This window comes from Oncorhynchus masou, chromosome 15 (assembly GCF_036934945.1).
Source record: "Oncorhynchus masou masou isolate Uvic2021 chromosome 15, UVic_Omas_1.1, whole genome shotgun sequence".
Lineage (NCBI taxonomy): Eukaryota > Metazoa > Chordata > Actinopteri > Salmoniformes > Salmonidae > Oncorhynchus > Oncorhynchus masou.
The window spans coordinates 71,558,319-71,571,852 of NC_088226.1; the positions used below are offsets into that span (position 1 = coordinate 71,558,319).

At 47.3% G+C, this 13,534-nt stretch overlaps 1 protein-coding gene across 1 annotated transcript in view; it reads right to left on the bottom strand.

Annotated features, from left to right (window-relative positions):
- The window catches only part of LOC135556926 (uncharacterized), a 31,592-nt gene extending 18,743 nt beyond the window's left edge, over positions 1-12,849 (bottom strand). Inside the window, exon 1 of the mRNA XM_064990330.1 lies at positions 12,742-12,849. Within this exon, the coding sequence (XP_064846402.1) occupies positions 12,742-12,849 (108 nt within the window). The remainder of the gene's footprint in view (positions 1-12,741) is intronic.
- Positions 12,850-13,534: the final 685 nt, after the last annotated feature.

The following is a 13,534-nucleotide window of genomic DNA, read 5'->3' on the forward strand; positions in this document are numbered from 1 at the left end:
TAATAATAATATATAATATAATACTGATATATAATATAATAATAATGTATTATAATAATATATAATATAATAATATATAATATAATAATTATATTGAAATATCAACAACTGTTACACATGGTCAGTGATGTTGACAAAAATAACTTGCTACATAATGTTGAGGAACCCTCACCCCTACTATCCAGTCCATAATGTTGAGGAACCCTCACCCCTTCTATCCAGAACATAATGTTGAGGAACCCTCACCCCTACTATCCAGTCCATAATGTTGAGGAACCCTCACCCCTTCTATCCAGAACATAATGTTGAGGAACACTCACCCCTTCTATCCAGTCCATAATGTTGAGGAACCCTCACCCCTTCTATCCAGTCCATAATGTTGAGGAACCCTCATCCCTTCTATCCAGTCCATAATGTTGAGGAACCCCTTCTATCCAGTCCATAATGTTGAGGAACCCCTTCTATCCAGTCCATAATGTTGAGGAACCCTCACCCCTTCTATCCAGTCCATAATGTTGAGGAACCCCTTCTATCCAGTCCATAATGTTGAGGAACCCCTTCTATCCAGAACATAATGTTGAGGAACCCCTTCTATCCAGTCCATAATGTTGAGGAACCCTCACCCCTTCTATCCAGTCCATAATGTTGAGGAACCCTCACCCCTTCTATCCAGAACATAATGTTGAGGAACCCTCACCCCTTCTATCCAGTCCATAATGTTGAGGAACCCTCACCCCTTCTATCCAGAACATAATGTTGAGGAACCCTCACCCCTACTATCCAGTCCATAATGTTGAGGAACCCTCACCCCTTCTATCCAGTCCATAATGTTTCAGTAGAAACCCTCACACCGCTTCTATCCAGTCCATAATGTTGAGGAACCCTCACCCCTACTATCCAGTCCATAATGTTGAGGAACCCTCACCCCTTCTATCCAGTCCATAATGTTTCAGTAGAAACCCTCACCCCTTCTATCCAGTCCATAATGTTGAGGAACACTCACCCCTTCTATCCAGTCCATAATGTTGAGGAACCCTCACCCCTTCTATCCAGTCCATAATGTTGAGGAACCCTCACCCCTTCTATCCAGTCCATAATGTTTCAGTAGAAACCCTCACCCCTTCTATCCAGTCCATAATGTTGAGGAACCCTCACCCCTTCTATCCAGTCCATAATGTTGAGGAACCCTCAACCCTTCTATCCAGTCCATAATGTTGAGGAACCCTCAACCCTTCTATCCAGTCCATAATGTTGAGGAACCCTCATCCCTTCTATCCAGTCCATAATGTTGAGGAACCCTCAACCCTTCTATCCAGTCCATAATGTTTCAGTAGAAACCCGCACCCCTTCTATCCAGTCCATAATGTTGAGGAACCCTCAACCCTTCTATCCAGTCCATAATGTTGAGGAACCCTCACCCCTTCTATCCAGTCCATAATGTTGAGGAACCCTCACCCCTTCTATCCAGTCCATAATGTTTCAGTAGAAACCCTCACCCCTTCTATCCAGTCCATAATGTTGAGGAACCCTCACCCCTTCTATCCAGTCATGAATGTTGAGGAACCCTCACCCCTTCTATCCAGTCCATAATATTGAGGAACCCTCACCCCTTCTATCCAGTCCATAATGTTGAGGAACCCTCACCCCTTCTATCCAGTCCATAATGTTTCAGTAGAAACCCTCACCCCTTCTATCCAGTCCATAATGTTGAGGAACCCTCACCCCTTCTATCCAGTCCATAATGTTGAGGAACCCTCAACCCTTCTATCCAGTCCATAATGTTGAGGAACCCTCAACCCTTCTATCCAGTCCATAATGTTGAGGAACCCTCAACCCTTCTATCCAGTCCATAATGTTGAGGAACCCTCAACCCTTCTATCCAGTCCATAATGTTGAGGAACCCTCACCCCTTCTATCCAGTCCATAATGTTGAGGAACCCTCAACCCTTCTATCCAGTCCATAATGTTGAGGAACACTCACCCCTTCTATCCAGTCCATAATGTTGAGGAACCCTCACCCCTTCTATCCAGAACATAATGTTGAGGAACCCTCACCCCTTCTATCCAGTCCATAATGTTTCAGTAGAAACCCACACCCCTTCTATCCAGTCCATAATGTTGAGGAACCCTCAACCCTTCTATCCAGTCCATAATGTTGAGGAACCCTCACCCCTTCTATCCAGTCCATAATGTTGAGGAACCCTCACCCCTACTATCCAGTCCATAATGTTGGGGAATCCTCACCCCTTCTATCCAGAACATAATGTTGAGGAACCCTCAACCCTTCTATCCAGTCCATAATGTTGAGGAACCCTCACCCCTTCTATCCAGTCCATAATATTGAGGAACCCTCACCCCTTCTATCCAGTCCATAATGTTGAGGAACCCTCACCCCTTCTATCCAGTCATGAATGTTGAGGAACCCTCACCCCTACTATCCAGTCCATGTTGGGGAACCCTCATCCCTTCTATCCAGTCCATAATGTTGAGGAACCCTCACCCCTTCTATCCAGTCCATAATGTTGAGGAACCCTCAACCCTTCTATCCAGTCATGAATGTTGAGGAACCCTCACCCCTTCTATCCAGTCCATAATGTTGAGGAACCCCTTCTATCCAGTCCATAATGTTGAGGAACCCCTTCTATCCAGAACATAATGTTGAGGAACCCCTTCTATCCAGTCCATAATGTTGAGGAACCCTCACCCCTTCTATCCAGAACATAATGTTGAGGAACCCTCACCCCTTCTATCCAGTCCATAATGTTGAGGAACCCTCACCCCTTCTATCCAGAACATAATGTTGAGGAACCCTCACCCCTACTATCCAGTCCATAATGTTGAGGAACCCTCACCCCTTCTATCCAGTCCATAATGTTTCAGTAGAAACCCTCACCGCTTCTATCCAGTCCATAATGTTGAGGAACCCTCACCCCTACTATCCAGTCCATAATGTTGAGGAACCCTCACCCCTTCTATCCAGTCCATAATGTTTCAGTAGAAACCCTCACCCCTTCTATCCAGTCCATAATGTTGAGGAACACTCACCCCTTCTATCCAGTCCATAATGTTGAGGAACCCTCACCCCTTCTATCCAGTCCATAATGTTGAGGAACCCTCACCCCTTCTATCCAGTCCATAATGTTTCAGTAGAAACCCTCACCCCTTCTATCCAGTCCATAATGTTGAGGAACCCTCACCCCTTCTATCCAGTCCATAATGTTGAGGAACCCTCAACCCTTCTATCCAGTCCATAATGTTGAGGAACCCTCAACCCTTCTATCCAGTCCATAATGTTGAGGAACCCTCATCCCTTCTATCCAGTCCATAATGTTGAGGAACCCTCAACCCTTCTATCCAGTCCATAATGTTTCAGTAGAAACCCGCACCCCTTCTATCCAGTCCATAATGTTGAGGAACCCTCAACCCTTCTATCCAGTCCATAATGTTGAGGAACCCTCACCCCTTCTATCCAGTCCATAATGTTGAGGAACCCTCACCCCTTCTATCCAGTCCATAATGTTTCAGTAGAAACCCTCACCCCTTCTATCCAGTCCATAATGTTGAGGAACCCTCACCCCTTCTATCCAGTCATGAATGTTGAGGAACCCTCACCCCTTCTATCCAGTCCATAATATTGAGGAACCCTCACCCCTTCTATCCAGTCCATAATGTTGAGGAACCCTCACCCCTTCTATCCAGTCCATAATGTTTCAGTAGAAACCCTCACCCCTTCTATCCAGTCCATAATGTTGAGGAACCCTCACCCCTTCTATCCAGTCCATAATGTTGAGGAACCCTCAACCCTTCTATCCAGTCCATAATGTTGAGGAACCCTCAACCCTTCTATCCAGTCCATAATGTTGAGGAACCCTCAACCCTTCTATCCAGTCCATAATGTTGAGGAACCCTCAACCCTTCTATCCAGTCCATAATGTTGAGGAACCCTCACCCCTTCTATCCAGTCCATAATGTTGAGGAACCCTCAACCCTTCTATCCAGTCCATAATGTTGAGGAACACTCACCCCTTCTATCCAGTCCATAATGTTGAGGAACCCTCACCCCTACTATCCAGTCCATAATGTTGAGGAACCCTCACCCCTTCTATCCAGTCCATAATGTTTCAGTAGAAACCCTCACCGCTTCTATCCAGTCCATAATGTTGAGGAACCCTCACCCCTACTATCCAGTCCATAATGTTGAGGAACCCTCACCCCTTCTATCCAGTCCATAATGTTTCAGTAGAAACCCTCACCCCTTCTATCCAGTCCATAATGTTGAGGAACACTCACCCCTTCTATCCAGTCCATAATGTTGAGGAACCCTCACCCCTTCTATCCAGTCCATAATGTTGAGGAACCCTCACCCCTTCTATCCAGTCCATAATGTTTCAGTAGAAACCCTCACCCCTTCTATCCAGTCCATAATGTTGAGGAACCCTCACCCCTTCTATCCAGTCCATAATGTTGAGGAACCCTCAACCCTTCTATCCAGTCCATAATGTTGAGGAACCCTCAACCCTTCTATCCAGTCCATAATGTTGAGGAACCCTCATCCCTTCTATCCAGTCCATAATGTTGAGGAACCCTCAACCCTTCTATCCAGTCCATAATGTTTCAGTAGAAACCCGCACCCCTTCTATCCAGTCCATAATGTTGAGGAACCCTCACCCCTTCTATCCAGTCATGAATGTTGAGGAACCCTCACCCCTTCTATCCAGTCCATAATATTGAGGAACCCTCACCCCTTCTATCCAGTCCATAATGTTGAGGAACCCTCACCCCTTCTATCCAGTCCATAATGTTTCAGTAGAAACCCTCACCCCTTCTATCCAGTCCATAATGTTGAGGAACCCTCACCCCTTCTATCCAGTCCATAATGTTGAGGAACCCTCAACCCTTCTATCCAGTCCATAATGTTGAGGAACCCTCAACCCTTCTATCCAGTCCATAATGTTGAGGAACCCTCAACCCTTCTATCCAGTCCATAATGTTGAGGAACCCTCAACCCTTCTATCCAGTCCATAATGTTGAGGAACCCTCACCCCTTCTATCCAGTCCATAATGTTGAGGAACCCTCAACCCTTCTATCCAGTCCATAATGTTGAGGAACACTCACCCCTTCTATCCAGTCCATAATGTTGAGGAACCCTCACCCCTTCTATCCAGAACATAATGTTGAGGAACCCTCACCCCTTCTATCCAGTCCATAATGTTTCAGTAGAAACCCGCACCCCTTCTATCCAGTCCATAATGTTGAGGAACCCTCAACCCTTCTATCCAGTCCATAATGTTGAGGAACCCTCACCCCTTCTATCCAGTCCATAATGTTGAGGAACCCTCACCCCTACTATCCAGTCCATAATGTTGGGGAATCCTCACCCCTTCTATCCAGAACATAATGTTGAGGAACCCTCAACCCTTCTATCCAGTCCATAATGTTGAGGAACCCTCACCCCTTCTATCCAGTCCATAATATTGAGGAACCCTCACCCCTTCTATCCAGTCCATAATGTTGAGGAACCCTCACCCCTTCTATCCAGTCATGAATGTTGAGGAACCCTCACCCCTACTATCCAGTCCATGTTGGGGAACCCTCATCCCTTCTATCCAGTCCATAATGTTGAGGAACCCTCACCCCTTCTATCCAGTCCATAATGTTGAGGAACCCTCAACCCTTCTATCCAGTCCATAATGTTGAGGAACCCTCATCCCTTCTATCCAGTCCATAATGTTGAGGAACCCTCATCCCTTCTATCCAGTCCATAATGTTGAGGAACCCTTTCTATCCAGTCCATAATGTTGAGGAACCCTCACCCCTTCTATCCAGTCCATAATGTTGAGGAACCCCTTCTATCCAGTCCATAATGTTGAGGAACCCTTTCTATCCAGTCCATAATGTTGAGGAACCCCTTCTATCCAGTCCATAATGTTGAGGAACCCTTCTATCCAGTCCATAATGTTGAGGATCCCCTTCTATCCAGTCCATAATGTTGAGGAACCCCTTCTATCCAGTCCATAATGTTGAGGATCCCCTTCTATCCAGTCCATAATGTTGAGGAACCCCTTCTATCCAGTCCATAATGTTGAGGAACCCCTTCTATCCAGTCCATGGGTTGAGTGGAAAGATCAAATGCTTAGGGGCCAAGTGGTCGGTTTGACAGGCAGCCTTGGACAATACAAAGCCAATACGCAACAGTGTTGATCTACACAGTAGTGTAGTTAACTGACTGACTGTGTAACAACCTGTGTGTGTGTATCAGTCACTAACAGTCCACAGGAGAAAAATGAGCCAGTCTTTTACATGTGGATGATTTGAGGATTGTAATTTAGAGAGAAGACACTGTTCAGTTAGTATACTGAGTGGATACATCCCCCATGAACAGGGCTGTATGAGATTTACCAAAATAAACATCGTGATATTTACACTCAACAAAAATATAAACGCAACATGTAAAGTGTCGGTCCCATGTTTCATGAGCTGAAATAAAACATACCAGAAATATGACAAACTCACATAAAAAAAAAAGATTATTTCTTTAAAATGTTGTGCACAAGATTTTGTTTTACATTCCTGTTAGTGAGCATTTCTCATTTTGCCAAGATAATCCATCCACCTGACAGGTGTGGCATATCAAGAAGCTGATTAAGCAGCATGGCCATTATACAGGTGCACCGTCAACTGGGGACAATACAAGGCCACTCTAAAATGTGCGATTTTGTCACACAACACAATATCACAGATGTCTCAAGGTTTTGAGGGAGAGTGCAATTGGAATGCTGACTGCAGGAATGTCCACCAGAGCTGTTGCCAGGGAACTGAACATTCATTTCTCTACCATAAGCCTCCTCCAACATCGTTTTAGAGAATTTGGCAGTGCTTCAAATCAGCCTCACAACCGCAGACCACGTGTAAAACCACGCCAACCCAGGACCTCCACATCTGGCGTCTTCACCTGCGGGATTGTCTGAGACCAGCCACCCGGACAGCAGATGTTTCTGTCTGTAATAAAGCCCTTTCCGTGTGGAAAAACTCATTCTGATTGGCTGGGCCTGGAACCCCACCAGTGGGTGTGGTTTTTGCCCTCCAAGGCCCTCCCACGTCAGGTGAAATCCAAGGATTAGGATTGAATTTCTTTCATTTGGACTGATTTCCTTATATGAACTGTAACTGAGTAAAAATCTTTCACAATTTTTTTTTTGTTGCATTGTAGTTGTTTATATTGTTTTTTCAATATATTTCAAATTTTTGACGGAATGACAGTATTTAATGGTATTTGATGTTTCTGAATAACAAAAGTTGTAAACACGTTTTATAAGCAATGCAATAGAATGGTATGAAATGAATTCCAGGGTTTCATTAAAGAATGTAAGAGGAGTGATGCGCCCCCTTGTGGACTGGAGGAGCTAAACTATAATTCACAAACCTGAGGACAATGAAGGGGGGGTGGGGGGGGGGGGCACTGTACCAAATGAACTCCAATGATCCAGACAGGTGTTTGTCTGTACAGGGTCTGGTCTGGTCACAGCTCCATCTCTACTACTCTATACAGGGTCTGGTCTGGTCACAGCTCCATCTCTACTACTCTATACAGGGTCTGGTCTGGTCACAGCTCCATCTCTACTACTCTATACAGGGTCCTGGTCTGGTCACAGCTCCATCTCTACTACTCTATACAGGGTCCCGGTCTGGTCACAGCTCCATCTCTACTACTCTATACAGGGTCCTGGTCTGGTCACAGCTCCATCTCTACTACTCTATACAGGGTCTGGTCTGGTCACAGCTCCATCTCTACTACTCTATACAGGGTCTGGTCTGGTCTGGTCACAGCTCCATCTCTACTACTCTATACAGGGTCCTGGTCTGGTCACAGCTCCATCTCTACTACTCTATACAGGGTCTGGTCTGGTCACAGCTCCATCTCTACTACTCTATACAGGGTCCTGGTCTGGTCACAGCTCCATCTCTACTACTCTATACAGGGTCTGGTCTGGTCACAGCTCCATCTCTACTACTCTATACAGGGTCTGGTCTGGTCACAGCTCCATCTCTACTACTCTATACAGGGTCTGGTCTGGTCTGGTCACAGCTCCATCTCTACTACTCTATACAGGGTCTGGTCTGGTCACAGCTCCATCTCTACTACTCTATACAGGGTCTGGTCTGGTCACAGCTCCATCTCTACTACTCTATACAGGGTCTGGTCTGGTCACAGCTCCATCTCTACTACTCTATACAGGGTCTGGTCTGGTCACAGCTCCATCTCTACTACTCTATACAGGGTCTGGTCTGGTCTGGTCTCAGCTCCATCTCTACTACTCTATACAGGGTCCTGGTCTGGTCACAGCTCCATCTCTACTACTCTATACAGGGTCTGGTCTGGTCACAGCTCCATCTCTACTACTCTATACAGGGTCTGGTCTGGTCACAGCTCCATCTCTACTACTCTATACAGGGTCTGGTCTGGTCACAGCTCCATCTCTACTACTCTATACAGGGTCCTGGTCTGGTCACAGCTCCATCTCTACTACTCTATACAGGGTCTGGTCTGGTCACAGCTCCATCTCTACTACTCTATACAGGGTCTGGTCTGGTCACAGCTCCATCTCTACTACTCTATACAGGGTCTGGTCTGGTCACAGCTCCATCTCTAATACTCTATATAGGGTCTGGTCTGGTCACAGCTCCATCTCTACTACTCTATACAGGGTCTGGTCTGGTCACAGCTCCATCTCTACTACTCTATACAGGGTCCTGGTCTGGTCACAGCTCCATCTCTACTACTCTATACAGGGTCTGGTCTGGTCACAGCTCCATCTCTACTACTCTATACAGGGTCTGGTCTGGTCACAGCTCCATCTCTACTACTCTATACAGGGTCTGGTCTGGTCACAGCTCCATCTCTAATACTCTATATAGGGTCTGGTCTGGTCACAGCTCCATCTCTACTACTCTATACAGGGTCTGGTCTGGTCACAGCTCCATCTCTACTACTCTATACAGGGTCCTGGTCTGGTCTGGTCACAGCTCCATCTCTACTACTCTATACAGGGTCCTGGTCTGGTCTGGTCACAGCTCCATCTCTACTACTCTATACAGGGTCTGGTCTGGTCATAGCTCCATCTCTACTACTCTATACAGGGTCTGGTCTGGTCTGGTCTCAGCTCCATCTCTACTACTCTATACAGGGCCCTGGTCTGGTCACAGCTCCATCTCTACTACTCTATACAGGGTCTGGTCTGGTCACAGCTCCATCTCTACTACTCTATACAGGGTCTGGTCTGGTCACAGCTCCATCTCTACTACTCTATACAGGGTCTGGTCTGGTCACAGCTCCATCTCTACTACTTTATACAGGGTCTGGTCTGGTCACAGCTCCATCTCTACTACTCTATACAGGGTCGTGGTCTGGTCACAGCTCCATCTCTACTATTCTATACAGGGTCCTGGTCTGGTCACAGCTCCATCTCTACTACTCTATACAGGGTCTGGTCTGGTCACAGCTCCATCTCTACTACTCTATACAGGGTCTGGTCTGGTCACAGCTCCATCTCTACTACTCTATACAGGGTCTGGTCTGGTCACAGCTCCATCTCTACTACTCTATACAGGGTCTGGTCTGGTCACAGCTCCATCTCTACTACTCTATACAGGGTCTGGTCTGGTCACAGCTCCATCTCTACTACTCTATACAGGGTCTGGTCTGGTCACAGCTCCATCTCTACTACTCTATACAGGGTCTGGTCTGGTCACAGCTCCATCTCTACTACTCTATACAGGGTCTGGTCTGGTCACAGCTCCATCTCTACTACTCTATACAGGGTCCTGGTCTGGTCACAGCTCCATCTCTAATACTCTATACAGGGTCCTGGTCTGGTCACAGCTCCATCTCTACTACTCTATACAGGGTCCTGGTCTGGTCACAGCTCCATCTCTAATACTCTATACAGGGTCCTGGTCTGGTCTGGTCACAGCTCCATCTCTACTACTCTATACAGGGTCCTGGTCTGGTCTGGTCACAGCTCCATCTCTACTACTCTATACAGGGTCTGGTCTGGTCACAGCTCCATCTCTAATACTCTATATAGGGTCTGGTCTGGTCACAGCTCCATCTCTACTACTCTATACAGGGTCTGGTCTGGTCACAGCTCCATCTCTACTACTCTATACAGGGTCCTGGTCTGGTCACAGCTCCATCTCTACTACTCTATACAGGGTCCTGGTCTGGTCACAGCTCCATCTCTACTACTCTATACAGGGTCTGGTCTGGTCACAGCTCCATCTCTACTACTCTATACAGGGTCTGGTCTGGTCTGGTCACAGCTCCATCTCTACTACTCTATACAGGGTCCTGGTCTGGTCACTGCTCCATCTCTACTACTCTATACAGGGTCTGGTCTGGTCACAGCTCCATCTCTACTACTCTATACAGGGTCTGGTCTGGTCACAGCTCCATCTCTACTACTCTATACAGGGTCTGGTCTGGTCACAGCTCCATCTCTACTACTCTATACAGGGTCCTGGTCTGGTCACAGCTCCATCTCTACTACTCTATACAGGGTGTCCTGGTCTGGTCACAGCTCCATCTCTACTACTCTATACAGGGTCTGGTCTGGTCACAGCTCCATCTCTACTACTCTATACAGGGTCTGGTCTGGTCACAGCTCCATCTCTACTACTCTATACAGGGTCCTGGTCTGGTCTGGTCACAGCTCCATCTCTACTACTCTATACAGGGTCTGGTCTGGTCACAGCTCCATCTCTAATACTCTATATAGGGTCTGGTCTGGTCACAGCTCCATCTCTACTACTCTATACAGGGTCTGGTCTGGTCACAGCTCCATCTCTACTACTCTATACAGGGTCCTGGTCTGGTCACAGCTCCATCTCTACTACTCTATACAGGGTCCTGGTCTGGTCACAGCTCCATCTCTACTACTCTATACAGGGTCTGGTCTGGTCACAGCTCCATCTCTACTACTCTATACAGGGTCTGGTCTGGTCTGGTCACAGCTCCATCTCTACTACTCTATACAGGGTCCTGGTCTGGTCACTGCTCCATCTCTACTACTCTATACAGGGTCCTGGTCTGGTCACAGCTCCATCTCTACTACTCTATACAGGGTCTGGTCTGGTCACAGCTCCATCTCTACTACTCTATACAGGGTCTGGTCTGGTCACAGCTCCATCTCTACTACTCTATACAGGGTCTGGTCTGGTCACAGCTCCATCTCTACTACTCTATACAGGGTCTGGTCTGGTCACAGCTCCATCTCTACTACTCTATACAGGGTCGTGGTCTGGTCACAGCTCCATCTCTACTACTCTATACAGGGTCTGGTCTGGTCTGGTCACAGCTCCATCTCTACTACTCTATACAGGGTCTGGTCTGGTCACAGCTCCATCTCTACTACTCTATACAGGGTCTGGTCTGGTCACAGCTCCATCTCTACTACTCTATACAGGGTCTGGTCTGGTCACAGCTCCATCTCTACTACTCTATACAGGGTCCTGGTCTGGTCTGGTCACAGCTCCATCTCTACTACTCTATACAGGGTCCCGGTCTGGTCACAGACAGGGGTATTGTATGTGTGTTCTCTCATGCTTTGTTCAGTGCTCCAGTAGAAATTTAATTTGCTACGAGGGGGGGGGGGTTAGATTATATCGTAATTACATTTCAGGAAAAGGATCACGACAAAAGAAAAGAAAAAATATATATATATAAATCTTTTTATTAAGATCTTCATCGTCCTGAGAGAGGGAGAGATCCAAGGAGAGGACAGAACATGTTTTATTTTTTTTAATTTAACCTTTATTTAACCAGGCAAGAACAAATTCTCATTTACAAATGACGGCCTACTCCCCCCCCCCCCCCCGATGCTGGGCAACTTGTGCGCCGCCCTATGGGACTCCCAATCACGGCCCGGATGTGACGCAGTCTGGGATTCGAACCAGGGTCCGTAGTGACTCCTCTAGCACTGAGATGCCTTAGACATCTGAACCAGGGTCCGTAGTGACTCCTCTTGCACTGAGATGCCTTAGACCTCTGAACCAGGGTCTGTAGTGACTCCTCTAGCACTGAGATGCCTTAGACATCTGAACCAGGGTCTGTAGTGACTCCTCTAGCACTGAGATGCCTTAGACCTCTGAACCAGGGTCCGTAGTGACTCCTCTAGCACTGAGATGCCTTAGACCTCTGAACCAGGGTCCGTAGTGACTCCTCTAGCACTGAGATGCCTTAGACCTCTGAACCAGGGTCCGTAGTGACTCCTCTAGCACTGAGATGCCTTAGACCTCTGAACCAGGGTCCGTAGTGACTCCTCTAGCACTGAGATGCAGTGCCTTAGACCTCTGCGCCACTCGGGAGCCTAAATACATGCAGAGAGAACCATCACACAGGCAGAACCAGAGAGAGTGGATCTGGACACCAGAAAACAAAGGCCTTTTATTCCGCCGTCATGTACACCAGCTAAACTACTATGTACATCTGACTTAACACAGGCTGCTTTTTCACGCTGAGTCAAACTGAACCTCAAACCTCTCTCCTCTGTACCCTCTCTGTGCCGCCGAGACACATAAAACAAAAATAATGCTTGAAAAACAATATTTTTCTTCTTCTCTTCCTCTGGAGCTGCCTTAACTCCCTCAGCTAGTGTCGTTCCTTAGTCCTGACGAGGGAGGCCTGGCAGAGCCAACAGTCTGGTCACGTTTGGCCAAACTCAGCCCCGGCCCGGCCCTCCTACCCAGGTCAGCGAAGCGTCCCAGATAGCCGGGGGGCTGTGGGCCAGCAGACTCCAGAACGCCAACATCACATCCAGGATGTCTGTCTCTGTGAGGGAGGGAGGAGTCATCCAGTGTTCTTGAGCATGATGAGGTCCTCTACTCCACCATAATCCCATCTGAGGTCCTCTACTCCACCATAATCCCATCTGAGGTCCTCCACTCCACCATAATCCCATCTGAGGTTCTCCACTCCACCATAATCCCATCTGAGGTCCTCTACTCCACCATAATCCCATCTGAGGTCCTCTACTCCACCATAATCCCATTTGAGGTCCTCTACTCCACCATAATCCCATTTGAGGTCCTCTACTCCACCATAATCCCATCTGAGGTCCTCTACTCCACCATAATAACCTTTGAGGTCCTCTACTCCACCATAATCCCATCTGAGGTCCTCTACTCCACCATAATCCCATTTGAGGTCCTCTACTCCACCATAACCCTATCTGAGGTTCTCCAATCCACCATAATCCCATTTGAGGTCCTCTACTCCACCATAATCCCATTTGAGGTCCTCCACTCCACCATAATCCCATCTGAGGTCCTCCACTCCACCATAATCCCATCTGAGGTCCTCTACTCCACCATGATCCCATCTGAGGTCCTCTACTCCACCATAATCCCATCTGAGGTCCTCTACTCCACCAAAATCCCATTTGAGGTCCTCTACTCCACCATAATCCCATCTGAGGTCCTCTACTCCACCATAATCCCATCTGAGGTCCTCCACTCCACCATAATCCCATCTGAGGT